We start from the raw sequence: 23,122 nt of genomic DNA, 5'->3' as shown, positions 1-23,122 counted from the left end.
AATTCTCGACGATGACGAAACGTATATCCTACTGACTTTTCCACACATTTCAATTCACATCGATTATTAGCGGCTTTCTGACAAGTTTGAAAGGTTGCTCATGAAAAGAAGAGACGACATAGTCTGTCCCACTCAGTTCCACGAGAATTAAAAACGACAACAAACGTGAATGGCGCTATTGTTGCTACTAAATATTGTCAATAGCATCAACAAACAATGTTGGAATAAACCAGTAATTAGTGCAATATTAGAATGGTATGTTTGCATTAACTTCATTATCTATCAAATTGTGAAACATAAACTTTGAACAATAAAAAGTAATGGAGTGAAAACGAAATTAATGGTGTAATTTCAAATAAGGACATTCATGCGTGACACATTTAACCTTATTCGAAGCATCCTTGTCGCGGCCCGATTAAGGTAAAAGAGGGAAAGAATCTTAATATACAATTTTATCACCGGTTCTACATCTTTTCATACTCGTATAACATCACACATACTACGTCAAGGTAAATAAGTGTTTCAGTCATCGGTGTTGTTGACTGCCTTTTTTAGGTGAATTAGGTACATATCTTTGCCGATAGTGCTGTTGCGCTAAACGAGAAGAATACAAATGGGAATGCTAGCTACTTGTGTAAATTTCATGGACGCTCGGAGCGTTGGAAGGTAGATATTTTCCATTGACAGATAGGCATGAGTGCTTCATCGAAAAATGTTGTCGTTGTGGTTTGACAACTTTGTTGTATATTATGACAATTTATCTATGTACTACGTTGTAAGTGTAATTATGTCATTCATGGCACTTTTTCTGGCGTGGTGGTACAGTTACTACAATAATGGAACAGAACTAACTTCTGACCAAGCTCCGATGGTAAGTGTATAGTAAAGAGCAGCCGTTCCCTTTACATGTGTGTAAGCAGGTGAGGACTGGGTATCGTGAACTATGTAACGACAATGATTTTTAAAAAGAAAACGTCCCATTTCAGAGCGAAAATATCCAATGTGAAGGCGCCATATCTAAGAGCGGACTGCTAAAGAAAATAAAATTGGCTCGTCAGGAGGCAATTGAACAAGAATTGGCAGCAGGACTCACAGACCAGCAGCTCCAGCAAGAGAAAGAGTAACTAACCAAAAAAATAATAAAAAATTTAACAGAATGCATTTTAGATGTCTGTGTGAAAGACCTAAAGAGTATAACCGTATTTAATTAATATGTATCACTTTTGAGAATACAGAAACTTTTGTTTTTAGAGTTTTTATTTGTCTATACACTTCTCCCAGCAGGAAAGACAAAACTAAAATATATACAGTATGCAAGATTTGGAATCAAAAATCACTGAATGAAGTTAAGGTTTCTAAAGGCTATATTTGCACTGTTAAATGTTTTCATGTTCCCTTGCATTTCACAACCTAAGTTGAAAACAAGTTTCAGAGTGGTGGTGCTCAGATGTATGGTATATGTGGCTAGTGCTCAGGATTTTGTCCTATGCACATGTTAATGCAACAAAAAGTAAAGCTCTGCCACATGTTGTAATAGTTCTCGGATTCTGAATACCCAAATTACTATTTATTGCAGCGGAAAAAGAGAGAGAGAGAGAGAGAGATCATCACCTTGCGGTAAACTCTGGGGTATATTACATTGCTAATCCTTATGTTAGAGTTTCTGCGGATTGGGATTTTCTTCAAACAAATATTGATGTGCTCTGGTTGTCTTAATTGGCTTACTGTGTTTTTAGCGTATTGCATCTCTTCGTGGAACACAGTTGATGCCCATTTGTTTAAATATATAATCTTCACAAGAGGATTAGAAGTAGTGATCTATAAAACTATCTTCCAGTATCACTGACAATCATTTGTTTTAGAACATGTACTGAGCTCAAATATAATTCTGTGCCTCTTACTTGCCAGCTAACTTGGATTCCAAAAACATTGGTCATGTGAAACCCAATTCGCACTTTTCCCATATAACATCCAGAAATCCATGTAGCATGGTAACAAGGTAGACATAGTATACCTTGATTTCCAAACAGAACAGGAGACAACGCTCACATAAACACATATTAACAAACATTATCAACTAAATTTGTGAGAGTAGATTGAACATGTCTAGGCTATTGAGGACACAGCATATTATCTTGGATGAAGGATCATTGACATATATATTTATTTAAACATGAAATCATGATATGGGGTACAAGTTATAGCAGTACGTTGCTGTAGGATCATAAACCTTTCTGTTAGATAAATTTTTAAATATACATGCACTCTAAAGGACAGAATGTAAATACGTATACATCACAATGATTCTAAGCAGCGATCTGTATTTTAAAATACAAAGTCAACATGAGCAATATTATTATTTTTATTTATTTATTTATTTATTTATTTATTTAACCATCTTCACATTCATGGGTAATACATTTTGGGTGGAATTAAAATTACAGGAGACACATATTTAGTCTACATAAATTCAGCAACAGAATAAAAGCTGGATCATTACAGCGATAACATTCGTCCCGAAAGAGTTTCGACTGACCAAGGCAGGCTAATTTTTTGTAGAGCAAGCTGCCTATGTACCTCATACTGTCATGGCATTTACCCGGTGTCTGATGTTTCAGATGAATGTTACCATCACGACAGTGCGATGATAACACACATTATTACTTGTTTTAAGAGGTTGTTTTCATAAAGCCAGTGTAAGAACCTTTCACAACTGTCAACTATCTCAGTGCTCATCTCATCTTCTCAGCCTTTTCCCACATCATGTGGGGTTGGCGTTGCTTTGCTGGGTCCTCCTCTTCCACAAGTGCCTATCCAGTGCTTCTTCTTCGAGCCATCCTTTCTACCGTAGGTCCGCTGCTACCTTGTCTTTCCATCTCAGTTTCGGTATTTCTCTTCTGCTTGATCCTTCAACACCATAGCCTACTTTCTTGGATCTTTTTCCCTATGGGCACCACTTGCACTGTTCCCCCGTGTTCCCCTGATGTACTCATTCCGTAGTCTATCCTTTCGTGTCACTGCACTCATCCACCTTAACATTCTCATTTCTGCCACTTCCATCTCTTTCTCTTGGGCTTTTGTAATTGGCCAAGTTTCTGCGCTATACAGCATCACAGGCCCCGCCACAAACCTGTGAAGCTCTTTCCTTTCATTCTGCAGCCGACCTTCTTATCACACAGTACTCCGCTCAGTTTCCTCCAGTTCATCCATCCACTATTCATCCTGTGTTGTATTTCGGGCTCCAGTCCACCATCACTTCGCATTTAAGAGTCTAGGTATTTAAATTTCTTGACCAGCATCAGTTATTCTCCTTTCAGGTTAATATATAGATCTTTGGCACCCTTTGTACACATATACTCTGTTTTCACCCTGCTAATTCTCATTCCCCTTTCCTCTAGAGCTTTTCTCCACTGTTCAAGCTTGTCTTGAAATGCCTCCTGGGTGGGTTCACAGATTACAACATCGGCAAACATCATGCTCCAAGGTGCCTCTTTTTTCACATCTTTGACTAGTACATCCATGACAAGGTCAAAGAGATATGGCCTGAGAGCAGACCTCTGATGTAGTCCTAATCTCACTGGAAATACATTTATTGCACCTGCACTGATCCTGACTTGTGTCATTGCACCTTCATACATGTCTTCTACCACCGTGATATATTTTTCTGGCAGGCATTTACTTCTCAGACATTTCCATATCTCTTGCCTCGGCACTCTGTCATATGCCCTCTCAAGATCGATAAAGACCATATGCATTTTGGCTTGTACTTCTCTGTGCCTCTCCATCAGTTACCTTAGTGCAAATATTGTGTCGGTTGTTCCTTTTCCTGGCATAAATCCAAACTGTTCTTCACATACTTCAATTTCTCGATGCAACCTCTTCTCAATTATCCTTTCCCAGATCTTCATTGTGTAGGACATCAGTTTAATCCCTGTCTAATTGCCACAGTTTTGGATATCTCCTTTCCCCTTATTTATGGGAACCGATATACTGCTTCTCCATGCATGTGGCATTCTTTCTCCTTTCCAGATCTTCTGCAGTAGATCCCAGAGAATATCAGTTCCCTGTTCTCCCAGACTTTTCGATGCTTCTATTGGGATTTGGTGTGCCCCTAGGGCCTTCACATTTTTCATTTTCTTCATCGTGTGTTTGACTTCTTCTCTACTTATACTTTGTGCCATTCCTTTATGTATATCACTATCCTCATATTTCTCTCGTACATTTTCCTCACTCAGTTGCCTTTCAAAGTACTCCCACCACCTATTCAGGATTTTCTCTAGGTCGTGTAATACTACACCTGATTCATCCTCATTGATTTTATGTCCTTGGTTGCCTTATCTCTTGCTTTAGCAATCCGTAAGAGTTGCCTGCCATCCTGTCTTCTTTCCAGCTCTTCCATTGCCTCAGCCTTTGCTTTTACCACTGTTCTTTTTGCTTTCTTTTTTGCAGTCTTGTAGGCTTCCCTATCCTCCTGTCTTCCTGTTAAGTCCCATTGTGGTTCCCCCCCTGCACCCCACTTTTATCACTTTCTGAACCTCCTCATTCCACCACCATGCCTCCTCATCTTCTGGTGCTCCCTTTCCTGTTGTTACACACAGCACATCTTTTCCAGCTTTTGTAATTACATTGCTATAATAACTCCACCACTCCTGTACATCCTCTGGTAATTTCACTTCTCTTAATACTGTTTCCTTGAATTTTTCTCGCAACACTTCTTTCAGTTTCCACCACTTTATTCTTTGTTCTCCTCGCTTGATGCATTTACATTTTGTCCCCACTACCATTTCATAATCGGCCTCTACGAGTTTGTGATGCGCAACCACACTTTCACTGTATATAACCGTGGTATTCTTTATTTCCTTTATGTGTTTCCTTCTGGACAACAAGTAATCTAACTGACTTTTATGGTCTCCACTTCTGCACATTATAAGTTGTTCTCTTGTACAACTGAAGTAGGTATTGGCGATCATTAGGTCAAAAGATACAGCGTATTCTGCAATCTTGTGCCCTGCTGCATTTCTTTCTCCATAACTCCATCCACCATGAATTCTATCTTCTCCACTCCTCCTCTCACCAACATGTCCCAATTATTACCCTTTCATTATATGGTGTTTCCATTGTTACTCCATCTAGGATTTTCCAAAATTTGTCCTTCTCTTCCTCCGAACACACTGTCTGGGGTGTATACACACGTAGAACTGTGATGACGTCTCCTCCGATAGTAAGTTTTATGCTCATGATTATGTCATTGATTCTGTCCACTACACAGACTTCCTGTTTTAGATCTTTATCCACAATAATCCCTACTCCATTTCTGGACTCTTTGTCTGCACTGCTATAGAACAACCTGTATCCTTCTGCCAATAGTTTGGCTTTGTCACCCTTCTGCCTGGTCTCTTGTAAGCACAGGATATTTACCTTCCTTTTTTGCACCATGTCTACAATCTCTCCACTCTTTCCCTTCAATGTTCCTATGTTTAACGTTACGACTCTGATTTTGCACTTCATTCCTTCTTTCGCACCCTAGTCTTTTGTTGGATTCTTCACAAAATGTCTCTCCCGGAGATCCGATTGGGAGATTATTACTCCAGAACATTTACTTTGAGAAGTATCCACTGTTATTGTGGTTTTGGCACGTTTTTTTTTTTTTTTTTTCTGGCTGTATGCCCTTCCTGACACCAACCCTCCTCCTTTATCCGGGCTCGGGACCGGCAACAACAGTTAACGAGCTACTCAATCCACTCATTACCTGTTGCAGGCGGAGTTATGTCAGCTCTCATCTGCTGTGGAGAAATGTTACAAGAGAGTATGTTTGTATCACTTGCAATTAACACAGTTATTGTGAGATTAGGTGTTATTGTAGGTCATTAATAAAGAGAAGGAAGAGGAGAGGGCCTAAGATTGAGGGACTCTTGACCACACAGCCATGTTCAAAACTTTGAGGTGGAGATTCGTATTTATAAATGAAACAGTCTCAAATCTGTACATGCATGAGACAGATATGATTTCCAGGTCTTTAAAGATTAGCTTGGTTAGTGGATGCGGTTGTACTCGATCATGATGTTGATAATTGATTTTTGCGTAACAAATATTTGCTTTATGATTGAGTTAACTAGTGCAGAGTACACAGTTTTAATAGTGATCAAGTTACAATTTTGACTGAGAACTCTAAAGGCAAGGCAGAGGCTACTCAGTTTACACAGAAGTGTATCTCTATGGATATTCCACTGTAGTATGTTGCCTGTACAGAGCCTCAGGAATTTAGTCTCACTAACATGTTTGATCACTTTTTCCATATATTGTATGGATCTTCGATGGTCAGCATATCACATGAGCAGTTTTTTCGCATATTAAGTAAGAGGTTGTTTTCATAGAGTCAGTGTAGGACCCTTTCACAACTTTCAACTATGTCAGCTCTCATCTGCTGTGGAGAAATGTTACAAGAGAGTATGTTTGTAACACTGGCAAATAACACAGTTATTGTGAGATTAGGTGTTGTTATAGATCATTGATAAAGAGAAGGAAGAGGAGAGAACCTAAGGTTGGTGGACTCTTGATATAATTGGTATTATATATGAATAGCTCATTTTTTTCCAGCATGCGTTGTTATTTCTACTTGTTGCCCTCTGTTTGATAGATATGACTGAAACCACTCATTACAGTCTTTTCTTATACTTTAATCCTCCAGTTCACTTAAGAGCAGTGTGTGTCTGATTAGGTCAAACACCTTTATCATATCAATGAAAAGCCCAGAAGCATAATGTTTTTCATTAAATGCATGTATTATGTGGTAAGTAAATGAAAATAGCCTCATTAATGGATTTATTTAGAAAAACAGCACTATTGTGCTGCTAGTAGGGAGCTATTTTAAAGAAAGGACATTACTTGAGTATATACAATTATTTCTATTATTTTGGACACAAGTTGGGAGGAGGGATATAGGTCGGTAGTTCTTGAACTCATGCTTGTCCCAGTTCTCTTGTAATAGAACTATCTTGGAGGTTTAGAGTGATTGAGGGATAATGCCAGTGTCCATGGAGTGGTTGATTATGTTGCAATGTGGTTGTATTACTTCATCATCAACCTATTTCATTGCAAAATTAGGTAAACCACCTAGGCCAGATGAGAGGGAATTTTTCATACCCCCAATAATTAAGAGTACCTCCTTCAAAGTTGCACTTTGACACTTGACACTTTGGAGAAAGAGATTTTGTTGGTGGAGAGCGACTAACTGAAAGACTGCTAGCAATTTCAGGAAAGTGGTGAACAGATTACAAATACGAGGCACATCCAGAAAGTAAGTTTCCCTATTTTTTTAAAAAACAGACAACATAGTTATATGAAAAACTTTATTGGCAACGGGTACAGCAATGTTTTATGTATTTTTCGACATAATTACGAAAAGAATTGAGCCTCTTGTCATAGTGTAGGAGCAACTTCTGTATTCCTGTGTCGTAGAAGTCTGCCACCTGTGACAGGAATCAGCATGTGGCAGTTGTCTTAGCTCTTTGCCTTTGTTAAAACACTGACCAGATGACAGGAATTCCTTGAGATGCAAGAAAAGAAGGAAATCACTGGAAGCAAGATCAGGATTGTATGCTGGATATCAAACAGCTCCAAGCCAAACTTCTGCAAAACAACTGCTGTGCTCCGAGCCATTTGGAAATGAGAATTGTCATGGAGCAGCACTACAACTGCAGTTAGCATTCCACGCCCCTTGTTCTGAATGGCACATCGCAGTTTTCACATTGTTTCACAGTAACGGTCTGCGTTCACTATATCACCTCCGGGTGGGAAGTGAATGAGCAGAACGCCCTTATTGTCCCAAAGCACGGTGCAAACCCATGTTCTGCACCAATGCACTCTCTTTGAATTTCACCTTGAGCAGAGATCCACTGTGATGCCAGTGCATTGACTGCCACTTGGTTTGCAATGTTAAGTAAGAAATCCACGTCTCATCACCATGACAGTCCTGTCTAGGAGCTCATCGCCATCATCGTGATACTGCTGCAGAAGTGTCTGTGCTGCTCCAAAGTTTTTTGTTTTGTGCTCAGGTGTCAGGTCTTAAGGCACACAATTTCTTGAACAGCAGGTGCGTAGTGACAATTTCATGCAACAAAGATCATGATATCTGCTGAAAATAGCTGCTGAGCTTCGTAATCATGAAGCGACAGTTCCCCAGGATGCGCTGCCACACCAGCTCAACCAGGTGATTATTGATCAGGAACTCACTCTTCATCATGGACACTTTGACGACCTTCGGAAAAAAGCGTACACCACTGACCCACCACCTGTTTGCTCATGATATTCTGCCCATAGATCTGGCAGAGCTGACAATGAATTTCAATGGGCACTATATTTTGCGCATTAAGGAACTGTATCACTGACCGAACCTCGCAGGTGACGGGAAAACAAATAACACACACTATTTCGAGCAGTGCACCCGTGTTGCAAAGTTTTTCTGACCATACATGTTATTAGACTCATTTATGTAGGCTTTATTTGCTAATTGTTTTGCTTTAGATATTACTTTATGAAGGTCCTTCTTGTTAAATATGAAATAACTGTGGAAATTTTGATCATCTGTTTTTATACTTTGCTTATAGAGGGACCTCTTGGTTTTACATGACATTCTTATACTTTCTGTGATCCACCTATTATTACTTTTCCTTGCTGGATGTTGTACATTGATTTGTTTTACTGGAAATGGTGGCCCAGTACATTAAGGAATAGTGAAGTTTTCTTATCTACATTATCTTCCTTGCAAGTAACATCCCAGGACTGGGATTGAAGTAGATTTTTAAACATGCCCATATTTCTAGGGTTTTTGGTTTGTCTTCTGTTGATGTAATAGGGTGGTGACTTGTCTTCCATTTGTCATAACACTGGACTCGCATTCGGGAGGACGACTGTTCAATCCCGTCTCCGGCCATCCTGATTTAGGTTTTCCGTGATTTCCCTAAATCGTTTCAGGCAAATGCCGGGATGGTTCCTTTGAAAGGGCACGGCCGATTTCCTTCCCTAACCCGAGCTTGCGCTCCGTCTCTAATGACTTCGTTGTCGACGGGACGTTAAACACCACTAACCTAACCATTTGTCATAAACTAAGCCGTAACAAGATACCCTATAAAGTGAGGTGGTGCAGTGGTTAGTATGCTGGACTCGCATTCAGGAGGACGATGCTTCAAATGTGCATCCGGCCATCTAGATTTGGGTTTTCTGTGATTTTCCTAAATTGCTCCAGGCAAATGCCGGGATGATTCCTTTGAAAGGACGTGGCCTTTCCCATCCTTGACACAATCCAAGCTTGTTATCTGTCTCTAATGACCTCCATGTCAACGGGATGTTAAACTCAAACTTCTTTCCTTCCTGCCTCTCAAGATACCCTACTGAACCAGTCCAGAAATGGGAGAGATTCTAGGTCCAGGAATACTGCATCTATACAACTGCGTGAATGACATGTTATTGTAGTGAGATCCTGTACTGTATTTTGGATATTGAAGATTACCAGAAGATTAATGACATGACTCACTGTACCTGAAATGTTACCAAAATTTATTTTAAAATCACCACACAATGTTCTCTCCTTATCTTTGGACTTGTAAAATTACATGACACATTCAAGTCTGTTCAGAAACTGGGATATGTTGCTGTCAGGATAATGGTAAATGCAGACTATTATTATGTTAGGCTGCTTGATTTCTGCAGCACAATGCTCAAAATGTTTCTCGATATTCAGGTGGTCAGTTTTGTTGCATTTGCTAAATACTGTACCCTCTTCAACAATCATTATACAGCCCCCCCTTCCCTGCTGTTAAGTCTGCAGAAACTGTTACCAGCTGTACAGTTCAGTTGAAGAATGACATGTTTTGACTTTTGAGCCAGTGCTCTGTGAAACAGGTGATGTCAAACTTGATACTGCTGTCTGACAAGTAGACTTCAACTTCTACCTGTTTGTTATTTATTGGTTGGATAGTTTGATAATATATTATAATGAAAGCTGAGTCTGAGATCTGGGGGGGGGGGGGGGGGGGGGGGGTCCAAATTCCATAGGAATTGGTCCATTCTACTGGTTTCCATGTGTAGGAGCACCCATGACAGTAATATATTTATTTCTGCTTTCATTAATGAGATAAATCTCATCAAGAGCCCTGGTTATGTAAGAAGCTAGTATCCTACTGCCACATTTGTTGAGATGCATACTGTGCTGTGGGGAATCTTTCTTGTCGTAAATGCTAATAACATAACTTCAGGTATGTCCCAGGGAAATGTTCTGGAATCCTTGCTGCTCATGTTGTATGTCATTGAACTTACAGAATGTTACTAGTAACCTCAGACTTTTTGCAGATGATGCGGTTACCTGTGGGGTAATACCAGTGAGAAGCTGTCCAAATATTCAGCCAGACTTTGATAAGATTTCAAAGCAGTGCAAAACTAACAACTTGCTTTAAAGATTTAGAATTGTAAAATTCTGCACAAAATGCAAAAACCTATTATCATACGATGATAATACGAACGAGTTACTACTGAAATTGGTCAAGATACACAGGTATTTTTAGCATATTGTTCATGACACCCCCTCCTACCACTATAAAAAAAATAATTGCGCCCACACAATTTTTTCCGCTAATTTTCCTCCAGTGACTGGACTAGGAGAAAGTGTAAATGTTTTAATTGTCTGTTTGTTCTCAGCTGTTCCTATTTGCATGTAGGTGCTTCGAAGCAGTTCACAGTAGTGTGTAGTTCTTCAGGTGTAAGAACTGTATAAATATTGTAGTCTCCATATTGTATCTGTTATCCGGGTATGCCTTACCAATATTTTCGAGCAGTTTGTGGTTTGTTGAAAAAATCGTCCATGTAACTGGTATCTATGTCTTTCCTTCATCTTTGCCATATATGATGGTAACTTATACGCAATAAAATATTATTGTGCCATAAAACCGTCCTATTGCTCCCAGCACATCTTCCATCCTTCTAACTCGACAAACTCACACTATATTGTCTAGTTCTCCTTATAATCACCGAATACTTTCACTCACCTATTTGGCACATCATTTACCATTTCCTAACATCATCCCAATGGAACATAAAAATCCCCTTCTCTGGATCCCCCCCCCCCCCCCCCCCCCCAGCCTTTCACATTGACCTTCATCAACTCAGTTCATGCAGGGTCCTAGCCCTCACAAACTTGATACTGCTGAAACACCACTTCATAGCACACACATCCGTGAACCACCTCTGTTCGCTCCACGAGATACTGTAACTGTGCAGTCGTCACTACATCACAACATCTCTGATGTAGAAACCCTTGCACTCCAACACCGGGAGGTGGATTCCAGACACCATCTCCATAAATTGTACAACCTGTTGACGTCCTACTCATGCCTTGAGACACCACTATCCATCAACACCCATCCTTCTCACAGTGAACACCCTCAACAACTCCCCCTCTCAGCACCCCACAAATCCCAGAATTGAAGCAAACCCAAAACACTGTTGTTAACCTCTCCACCGAAAATGTCAGTCCCGCAGAAGTTACAGTCCTATCCAAAGACCTAACCTCCATTCCCACTCCCAAATTTAACCACGTTGGATTTGTCCAAGATATGCTCTCCTTCTCCCAAACCCTACAGTGGAAACGCCCTTTTTATTCCCATCAATCCCTCCAACCAAAGCCAACAGTGAACCCCACCTCACCCAGTCTATACCACCATTCAACCATGACCCTTCCCCCACTCCCTACCACCCCATAATCAGCTTACAGGAATTTATTACTTGTAACTTGGCCTCGCCATCCTTTCCCAGCCATACACAATCTGAAAACAGACACAGACCTAATCATCCTCACTGTATACAACGGCTCCACCACCGTCGTGATGAGACGCAGTGACTACCTGATGGAAGGCCTCCGCCAACTGTCTGTTTCCAATCCCCACTGAAATCCATAGGCCCTTACCAGAACCTCTTATCTGAGCCAGTCTCTTTCCTCACATTTGGCGTCATCACATCCTTTCTATGCTTCATGAATGGGGTCTTCGGGGCCCTCTGCCGATCTTTATCAGAAATTTTCTGTCGTATCGTACCTTCCGCGTGCAAGTCGCGGTCTCCCATAGTTCCTCCCGAGTCCAGGAGAACGGGGGTACCACAAGGATCTGTCCTCAGTGTCTGCCTGTTTTTAATTGCAATAAACGGGCTCGCTGCAGCGGTGGGAAATTCTGTCTCCGCTTCCCTGTATGCTGACGACTTCTGCCTTTACTATAGCTCTATTGGCATTGCAGCTGCTGAACGTCAGCTACAGGGCGCAATCCGCAAGGCACAGTCTTGGGCTGTAGCGCATGGTTTTCAGTTTTCGGCTGCCAAGACCCGCGTTATGCATTTCTGCCGGCGCCGAACGGTCCATCCAGAGCCGCGGCTTTATCTTGACGGCGAACCTCTTGCTGCGGTGGAGACCCACAGGTTTTTGGGTGTACTTTTTGATGCCCGGTTGACTTGGCTGCCTCATATTCGGCAGCTTAAACAGGCGTGTTGGCGGCATCTAAATGCTCTGCGATGCTTGAGCCACACCAGCTGGAGCACTGACCAATCTACCCTGTTACAGCTCTACCAGGCATTAATCCAGTCTCATCTGGATTATGAGGGCCTGGCTTATGGCTCAGCATCCCTGTCTGCGTTGCGGGCGCTGGACCCACTCTTACACAGCGGAATTCGACTTGCTACTGGTGCCTTCCGGACCAGCCCTGTGGACAGCATACTAGGGGAGGCAGGTGTCCCTCCCCTGTGGTTATGGGGCCAATGTTTCCTGGCCACTTATGCTGCCCATGTTTTTAGCTTGCCCGGGCATCCAAACTATCACCTCCTGTTCCAGCAGTCGGTCGTCCATCTGCCAGAACGTCGGCCCCGGTCAGGTTGTATGATCACGGTCCACGTCAAAGAGCTTCTCTCCGGGCTTAGGGTTTTCACTGTTCCACCTCCTTTCCGGGCCACTTTGCGTACACCCCCATGGTGTGTTCCTCGCCCTTGCCTTCGGCTCGACTTGGCACAGGGCCCAAAGGACTCGGTCCCTCCAGAGGCCTTCCGCCGCCGCTTTTGTTCCATCCTGGCCACGTATCAGGGCTCTGGCATTGTTTACACTGACGGTTCGATGGTTGCTGGTCGTGTCTGTTATGCGCTAACTCTAGGGGACCATTCTGAACTACGTTCCTTGCCGGATGGCTGCAGCGTTTACACTGCTGAACTGGTCGCCATCTTTCGTACCCTAGAGTATATCCACTCCTGCTCAGGTGAGTCCTTTGTTATCTGTAGCGATTCCCTGAGCGGTTTACGAGCTCTCGACCAGTGTTTCCCTCGTTCTCGTCTGGTGATGGCTATCCATGAGTCCCTGCATACTCTTGCCCATTGCGGCCACTCTGTGGTCTTTGTGTGGACCCCCGGTCATGTCGGTATCCCGGGCAATGAACATGTTGACCGCCTGGCGAAAGAGGCCACCAGTAAACCATCTCTGGATGTTGGCCTCCCAGAGACTGATTTGCGAGCAGTCTTATGCCGCAAAGATTTTGCGCTATGGGACGATGAATGGCGCGAACTGACAACACGTAATAAACTCCGTGCTGTCAAGGACACGACAGCTGTGTGGTGGTCATCCCTGCGAGCCACTCGCAGGGACTCAGTAGTCCTTTGCCGGCTCCGCATTGGCCACTCCCGGCTGACACACAGTTATTTACTGCGCTGGGAGGACCCTCCTCTATGTCACTGTGGGGCGGCTTTGACAGTGGCCCACATTTTGTTGGCCTGCCCCCTTTTAGCTGTGGTCAGGCAGACATTTGCGCTGCCTGATACGCTCCCTGCCCTTTTATCTGATGACACTGCTATGGCTGGCTTAGTTTTACGTTTTATTCGGGCAGGGGTTTTTATTGTTTAATCTGAGTGTTTGTTATGTTCTTTTGTGTTGATTCTGGCCATTGGCCTACGATTTTAATCTGAGTTTTTAATGCGTTTCTCGGTAATTGGCTTTTCCTTTTTTGTTTCTATGGTCGGCCAACCACTGCCACACTCTGTGTGATTTTTGTTCATCGTGTCTGGTCTTTGTCTCAGTTTCTCTTGTTCTGTGTCGTCTGTGATCTATTCTGTTACTCGTTTTTATTCTCTGTTGGTGTTTTTAGTATTTGGAAAAAGGGACCGATGACCGTAGCAGTCTGGTCCCTTTAATCCCACAAACCAACCAGTCTTTCCTCACCCCATCAACTACCTGCATACCCACCTTCTATATGCTCCCCGAAAATCCACAAACCTGACAGTCCTGGACACCCCTTTGCTGCTAGCTATTCTGCTTCCACTGAAAGAATTTCTGCTTTTGTTGACCAACACCTCCAACCAATTGTCCAAAACCAAGCCTCCCAGATCAAAGACGCTAAGCATTTCCTTTGCAGACTTTCCATCATCCCCATCCCTTTATCCCCTGGACCCCTACTCATCACTGTTGGTGCCACCTCCCTATACACCAACATCCCTCATGTCCCCAACCTTGCTGCTATCAAACATCTCTCCCAACATCCTTCACACTGTAAACCCACCACCTCTTTCCTTGTACACCTTACAAACTATCTCCTGACCCACAACTACTTTTCCTTTGAAGGGAAGGTTTACAAACAAATCTGCAGCAAAGCCGTGTGCACATGCATGGCACACTCCTAAGCCAACCTGTTCAAGGGCCATCTAGAGGAAATGTACTTAGCCTCCCAACTCCTATTCTGGTTCAGTTTCTTTAATCATATCACCATGATATAGACTCAGAGCCAAGACACCCAGTCTGCATACATTCCTTCCCGACTTCAACACAGTTTCTCCCATCAACTTCAACTGGTCCTCCTCTAACCTGGACGTTGACCTCCACCCCTCTGTTGCCTCCATCCACACCTCTGTCCACATTAGTAATTGCACTTCAACAGCTGCCATCCCTTCCACAACAAAAAATCCCTCCCACACATCCCAGCCACTCATGGACAATGTATCTGTAGTGACAAGAACTCCCTTGCCCAGTATGCTGAAGACCTCACTAATACCTTCACAGACAGGCATAACCTCTCAAACCTAGTCCACAAGCAGATTTCCCATGCTGCATCCTCACTCAACCCTGATCCTCCCACCACCCCCAAGAATAATCTACAAAGGAGCACACATCCCCTCATCACCTAACATCAACCTGGAATGGAATAACAGAACCACAACTTTCACCAGGGCCTTATCTCTAATCCTGCCCTGAAATAAGGTATATCCTACCTAAGATCCTTCCCACCCTTCCTAGAGTGGCAATCCATCACCCACCCAACATACACAACATGTTAGTCCCCTATGCCACTCCCAATCCCAGAAGCTTGCCATATGCCCCTGTGGCAGACAAAGGTTGAAGAACTGCCAAATCCACCCACCCAGCACCACCTACTTCAGTCCTGTCACAGGCTTATCCTGTGCTCTCAGTGGCTGGGCCACCTGTGAAAGCAGCCATGTCATACACCATTTCTACTATAAACACTGCACAGCCTTTTATGTTGGTATGACTACCAACCAGCTGTCCACCAGACTGAATGGCCACCGCCAAACTGTTGTCAAGAAAAGAGTGGACCACAAAGACGCACTGCATGTAACTGGGCACAACATGCTCAATTTAAATGGCTGATTCACAATCTTAATCACCTGGAACCACCACCAGTTTCTGTACACTACATAGGTAGGAATTATCCTTACAACACATTCTATCCTCCTTTAATTTCTGGCTTCAATCTCGGGTAACCCACTGTTCCTGCACCCTCTACCCAACAATTTCCCTTTCCTCTGACCTGTCACTCTCCAATTCATGTCCCCACATCACATTCAGCATATGCCACTAGCTACTACAATCAAGCCAGCCCATATACCTGAATTCCATCCCTCTCACATTGCTAGCTAGCAAACTGGCTGCCCTCCTCCAAGCTGCTAGCCACTCATCACCAGTCTGTCTCCCTGTCTCATGTCTCCCACTCACTCTCTCAGCCCATCTGAAACTACCTCCCCCCCCCCCCCCTCCCTGCCCCCCTTACAGTCACCAGTCCACCTGCAGAACTTGTGAAAGAATAACTCCAAAAATGTAGCAAGTTTTCTTTCTTTTGTGTCTGCCCGCCGTCTGTTGAGTGGTCTCCTTCAGTCGTAAAGTATTTACGTTCTACAACTACTTTTGTACAACATTTAAACTGGTATCTAAGTACTATTGTTTTCATCACTTCATTTTCTAGAATCCAGAAGTCTTTTCTGCTGAGTCTACCATGATATTTTAAAGGGCAGCTCACTCCACCTTTACTTCTTATGTGGTGACTTGATGTTGAGCCAACTGGTCTTAAATTGGGCCTTAATACTCTGTGATGTCCATTTCACTTTGAACATAGTGGTCATGATTTGTTAAGGTTACTTACCAGATTGTCAGGTTATGGTATAACAATAATACACTAGTGTTTGGATTGTTGGTGCATCTGTGTAGTACTTGAGTATTCTGGTAGTTATGATAGGATATTGGCCATAAAAAGGTCATTCTCAGCACACTGGCCAAGAACCATTAATCCATTGAGACTGCAGTTTGCTACCCACTTACCAATCCTATGACTATTGAACATTCAGAACAACAAGTGTGTGATAGAAGAAGGAAGAAAATGCCATTGGCTTGATATTGTTTAACTAGAATTTCAGCTTGTCAGTATGTTAGCTAGGGCTGTGATTTTCTAAGCTTTTCACTTCAGCACAAGCAGCAGGAGACAGTCTCAAGCTAAAAAAATTACAAGACTGTCATGGACAGGAGTATACTTGAATTTATTTGTGGCCTATACACTGATGTAGCTGTTATGAGCACAGATATAGATTTAGCTATGCCTTATTCATATCTGGCTTGTACATCTACATGGTGTATTCTATTACCTATTGGGATGCACTGTGTTGGGGTTGAAGACCTACATTTGTCTCTGGCACAGTTATATGTGCCACATCAGTTATGATCTTAATTTGTCCGAAATTCTTGTGAGTCATTTTGTAACTGGTACAAGAGCTTTTCATTTTTCTGATTGTAGTAATTCACAGACTCTTGTCAATGTTTAGAATTGTTACTCTTTTTGTAGTATGACAAACACTAATGTCAAACAGTATAGGCTGAGCCATGTGTTACATTTTGACCCTTTGCTCCTACAAATTAAACCATCACTTGGAATATATTGGAATTTTTGGAAAATCGTGGTTTGCACATGGCTGTGTTGTCACTTTATATTAAACAACCAGTTTTGGTTATAAATAGACTATTCTCAGGTATAATGCGACATCATAATCAGACGTATGACAAACCATAAATATTAACAAGCATCACGTCATAAATGAAAGTTTTAATTCAGCTATGAAAATGGAACACGTAAGGCCTACAGTGGATGAGTGGTGAAGCACATAGCCATTTCACATAGTTAAGTTAGTTTCATGTTCCATGGATCCTTTGCACTAAATATTAGAATGATGTGGAACGAGCCATTTCAAATTATTTTTCACATATGGCTACATGCTGATCACTAAAAAAAAAAAAAAAAAAAAAAAAAAAAAACCTAGATATTCATTAGTAATTCCTACTCACCACCTTTTACACATTACAATAACAGGAAATTAATGCCTCCATGTAGAATTTTTTTCAATTTGGTTTCAAATTTTACTTTGCTGGCTGTTAGACATTTTATAGCACTGAGTAAGTGATCAAAAATTTTGGTTGCAGTATTGTGCACCCCCCCCCCCCCCCTCCTTTTTTGTACTATAGCCAACATTAATGTGGCAAAATGAATGTCATTTTTTCTTCTGCCATATGTATATTGTTATCTGTTTTGAACTACAGTGGATTATTTACAACAAACTTCATGAGGGAATAAATATACTGTGAAACAGTAATCAGAACTCCATAAATAGATCGCAGGTGAGCACCACATATTGTTCTTAACAGCACATTTCTGAGCAATGAAGACTTTCTTCCTTAAAGATGAATTACCTCAGAATGTTACTCCACATGATGTTATTGAATGAAAATATGCAAAATATGTGATCTTACGAATTTGTCTGTCCCCAAGAATTGCAGTGATTCTAAGTGCGAATGTTACTAAATTAAGTTGTTTCAGGAGCTCTGGACAGCTGTTGACTTATCTACAGCTATACAAAATAGTTAGGAAATTAATTTGCTGACTGAAAATTCCTTGACAATAGCTGTATTAGGTACAAATCTAGTACCCAGTAGTGACATACGAATTGTGTGACCATTATCCGAAGTGGTTGAAGGCAGCAACTATTGATAAGCGAGCAATCCAGGTTGAAATCCCAGTCCAGCACAAATTTTCATAAGTTACTGTTGGGTAGTATACTGACGTAGCAAATGTCATGGGATAGTGGTGCACAGATTGGACAGGTGTGTTATATGCACACCACAGTCACATGTGCCAGCTGCAGTTGTGTAGGAAATCTTACATTAGATTTAGTTTTCATTCTGTAGATCTAAAAATGAGATGATTCTCATGGGTGTAGAACATGTCAGAAAGTTGTTGTTGTTGTTGTTGTTGTTGTTGTTGTCGTCTTCAGTCCAGAGACTGGTTTGATGCAACTCTCTGTGCTACTCTATCCTGTGCAAGCTTCTTCATCTCCCAGTACCTACTGAAACCTACATCCTTCTGAATCTTCTCAGTATATTCATCTCGTGGGCTCCCTCTACTATTTTTACCCTCCACACTGCCCTCCAATACTATATTGCTGATCCCTTGATGCCTCAGAAGATGTCCTACCAACTGATCCGTTCTTCTAGTCACATTGTGCCACAAATTTCTCTTCTCTGTAATTCTATTCAATACCTCCTTATTAGTTATGTGATCTACCCATCTAATCTTCAGCATTCTTCTGTAACACCGCATTTCGAAAGCTTCTATTCTCTTCTTGTCCAAACTATTTATCGTCCATGTTTCACTTCCTTACATGGCTACACTCCATGCAAATACTTTCAGAAATGACTCCCTGACTCTTAAATCTATACTCAGTGTTAACAAATTTCTCTTCTTCAGAAACGCTTTCCTTGCCATTGCCATTCTACATTTTATATCCTCTCTACTTCGACCATCATTAGTTATTTTGATCCCCAAATAGCAAAACTCATCGTCTACTTGCCATTGCCATTCTACATTTTATATCCTCTCTACTTCGACCATCATTAGTTATTTTGATCCCCAAATAGCAAAACTCATCGTCTACTTTAAGTGTCTCATTTCCTAATCTAATTCCCTCAGTATCACCTGACTTAATTTGGTTACAGTCCACTATTCTCGTTTTGCTTTTGTTGATGTTCATCTTATATCCTCCTTTCAAGACACTGTCCATTCCATTCAGCTGCTCTTCAAGGTCCTTTGCTGTCTCTGATAGAATTATAACATCATCGGCGGACCTCAAAGTTTTTATTTCTTCTCCATGGATTTTAATTCCTACTCCGAATTTTTCTTTTGTTTCCTTTACTGCATGCTCGATATACAGATTGAGTAACATCGGGGATAGGCTACAACCCTGGCTACAACCCTGTCTCACTCCCTTCCCAACCACTGCTTCCCTTTCATGTCCCTCGACTCATAACTGCCTGGTTTCTATACAAATTGTAAATAGCCTTTCGCTCCCTGTATTTTACCCCTGCCACCTTCAGAATTTGAAAAAGAGTATTCCAGTCAACATTGTCAAAAGCTTTCTCTAAGTCTACAAATGCTAGAAACATAGGTTTGCCTTTCCTTAATCGATCTTCTAAGGTAAGTCATAGGGTCAGTACTGCCCCACATGGTCGAACATTTCTACGGAATCGAAACTGATCTTCCCCGAGGTCAGCTTCTAACAGTTTTTTCATTCATCTGTAAAGAATTCGTGTTAGTATTTTGCAGCCGTGATGTATTATACTGACAGTTCAGTAATTTTTACACCTGTCAACACTTGCTTTCTTTGGGATTGGAATTATTATATTCTTCTTGAAGTCTGAGGGTATTTCGCCTGTCTCATACACCTTGCTGACTAGATGGTAGAGTTTTGTCAGGGCTGGCTCTCCCAAGGCTGTCAGTAGTTCTAATGGAATGTTGTCTACTTGTGGGGCCTTGTTTCGACTTAGGTCTTTCAGTGCTCTGTCAAACTCTTCCTGCAGTATCATATCTCCCATTTCATCTACATCCTCTTCCATTCCCATAATATTGTCCTCGAATACATCACCCTTGTACAGACCCTCTATATACTCCTCCCACCTTTCTGCTTTCTCTTCTTTGCTTAGAACTGGGTTTCCATCTGAGCTCTTGATATTCATTTAAGTTGTTCTCTTTTCTCCCAACATCTCTTTAATTTTCCTGTAGGCAATGCCTATCTTACCACTAGTGAGATATGCCTCTACATCCTTACATTTGTCCTCTAGCCATCCCTGCTTAGCCATTTTGCACTTCCTGTCATTCTCATTTTTGAGACGTTTGTATTCCTTTTTGCCTGCTTCATTTACTGCATTTTTATATTTTCTCCTTTCATCAATTAAATTTAATGTCTTCTGTTACCCAGGGATTTCTACTAGCCCTCGTCTTTTTACCAACTTGATCCTCTAGTGCCTTCACTATTTCATCCCTCAAAGCTACCCATCCTTCTTCTACTGTACTTCTTTCCCCCATTTCTGTCAGTCGTTCACTAATGCTCTCCCTGAAACTCTCTACAACCTCTGTTTCTGTCAGTTTATCCAGGTCCCATCTCCTTAAATTCCCACCTTTTTGCAGTTTCTTCAGTTTCTACAGTTCATAAGCAATAGATTGCAGTCAGAGTCCACATCTACACCTGGAAATGTCTTACAGTTTAAAAACTGGTTCCTAAATCTCTGTCTTACCATTATATAAATCTATCTGAAACATTCCAGTATCTCCAGGCCTCTTCCATGTATACAACCTTCTTTCATGATTCTTGAACCAAGTGTTAGCTATGATTAAGCTTTGCTCTGTGCAAAATTCTACCAGGCAGCTTCCTCTTTCATTTCTTACACCCATTCCATATTCACCTACTATGTTTCCTTCTCTTCCGTTTCCTACTCTTCGAATTCCAGTCACCCATGACTATTAAATTTTCGTCTCCCTTCACTATTTGAATAATTTCTTTTATCTCATCATACATTTCATCAATTTCTTCATCATCTGCAGAGCTAGTTGGCATATAAACTTGTACTACTGTGGTAGGTGTTTGCTTCGTGTCTATCTTGGCCACAATAAAGCGTTCACTACGCTGTTTGTAGTAGCTTACCCGCACTCCTATTTTTTATTCATTATTAAACCTTCTCCTGCATTACCCCTGTTTGAATTTGTATTTGTAACCCTGTATTCACCCGACCAAAAGTCTTGTTCCTCCTGCCACCGAGCTTCACTAATTCCCACTATATCTAACTTTAACCTATTCATTTTCTAACCTACCTGCCCAATAGAGGGATCTGATATTCCACACTCTGATCCGTAGAATGCCAGTTTTCTTTCTCCTGATAATGACATCCTCCTGAGTAGGCCCCACCCGGAGATCCGAATGGGGGACTATTTTACCTCTGGAATATTTTACCTGAGAGGACGCCATCATCATTTAACCATGCAGTAAAGCTGCATGCCCTCAGGAAAAATTACGACTTTAGTTTCCCCTTGCTTTCAGCCATTTGCAGTACCATCACAGCAAGGCCATTTTGGTTAGTGTTACAAGGCCAGATCAGTCAATCATCCAGACTGTTGCCCCTGCAACTACTGAAAAGGCTGCTGCCCCTCTTCAGGAACCAAACGTTTGTCTGGCCTCTCAACAGATACCCTTCCATTGTGGTTGCACCTATGATGCGACTATCTGTATCGCTGAGGCACGCAAGCCTCCCCATCAACAGCAAGGTCCATGGTTCATTGGGGGAGGGGGGGGGGGGGGAATCAGAAAGTATAACATAAAAAACATAGAACATTTGAATATGATACTCACCTGACTGATCATTTGCCAGGAGATTGTCAGGATATCTTAATACAGTACGGTAAACTGGAATTGCTAATCTTTACGGAATTAATACCCTGTAGGAATGAAACATAGTTATGTACTGCATGATAATTAATCTTGATTGTTGTGACCAAATGTTGCCAATACTGAAATATAACAGACATTTTTACTTAAACATGCCTAACAATCTCTGTAAATATATTCATCTGTATAGTAGAATGAGTTTAAACTGTGCATTATCTGAGACCAAGTTTCTTCTGAGAAGTGGTTGTGCAAGTGATTTGTTTAATATGCAGCATCGTTGTGAGCCGACACCATTCAAATGGGGTATATTGGTTGGTGCCTGGTGGTTGGGAATTTCAGGTTTGGCAGTGATGCTGGAATTCGGCTTCACACGTTCAACCATGTCCAGTGTGTATTGTCAACTGTTGAATTAGGCTGTAACAGCCCACAACACAAACTACCAGCCATCCATCTACCTTATATGACCATGACCGGCAACAGCAGAGACGAATTGCCAATAGTGACGTAAGGGCTACAGTGCAACAAACCGAGGCTCAGTTCAACACAGGACGTGGCAGACAAGTCTCCCAGTGAACAATCTGTAGGAACATGGGTTCCATGGGATATGGGAGCCAGCACCACACATTGGTGCCACTGTTAAACCGAAGTCATCAGGCACAGTGGCTTCCATTTGTCACCAGTCACCAGGGATGGATACTGAAACAAAGGCATATGGTTGGATGAATCACAATTTCCACTGCACCACGCCAATAAGAGGCACCGTTTGTGGCACAGATCACATGAATGGATTTATCCCATGTGCCAAGATGATGTGGTCCAAGGCATTGGTGTCTCTGTTATGGTCTGGGTGCATTTTCCTGGTATGGAATGGGCCCCTTGTTCTTATGGAAGGTACTTTGAATGGTCTACAGTATGTTTAGCTGCTCAGGGACCATCTCCAGCAATTTTTGCCCTTCCAGCACCCTGACAGTTCCATCTAGTTTCAATATAACGCGCAGCCACATCACTCCCGTGTTGCCCGGGAGTGATTCCATGAACATGCACAGGAGGTCCAGAGATTGAGATG

At 41.9% G+C, this 23,122-nt stretch overlaps 1 protein-coding gene across 1 annotated transcript in view; it reads left to right on the top strand.

Annotated features, from left to right (window-relative positions):
• Positions 1 to 69: 69 nt before the first annotated feature.
• LOC124605087 overlaps positions 70 to 23,122 on the top strand; it is a 61,314-nt gene continuing 38,261 nt past the window's right edge. Inside the window, exons 1-2 of the mRNA XM_047136537.1 lie at positions 70 to 871; positions 987 to 1,120. Coding sequence (XP_046992493.1) covers positions 713 to 871; positions 987 to 1,120 — 293 coding nt within the window. The 5' untranslated portion in view covers positions 70 to 712. The remainder of the gene's footprint in view (positions 872 to 986; positions 1,121 to 23,122) is intronic.

This window comes from Schistocerca americana, chromosome 3 (genome assembly GCF_021461395.2).
Source record: "Schistocerca americana isolate TAMUIC-IGC-003095 chromosome 3, iqSchAmer2.1, whole genome shotgun sequence".
NCBI lineage: Eukaryota > Metazoa > Arthropoda > Insecta > Orthoptera > Acrididae > Schistocerca > Schistocerca americana.
Note: the sequence above shows the minus strand (reverse complement) of the source record. Positions and strands in the feature narration are given on the sequence as shown.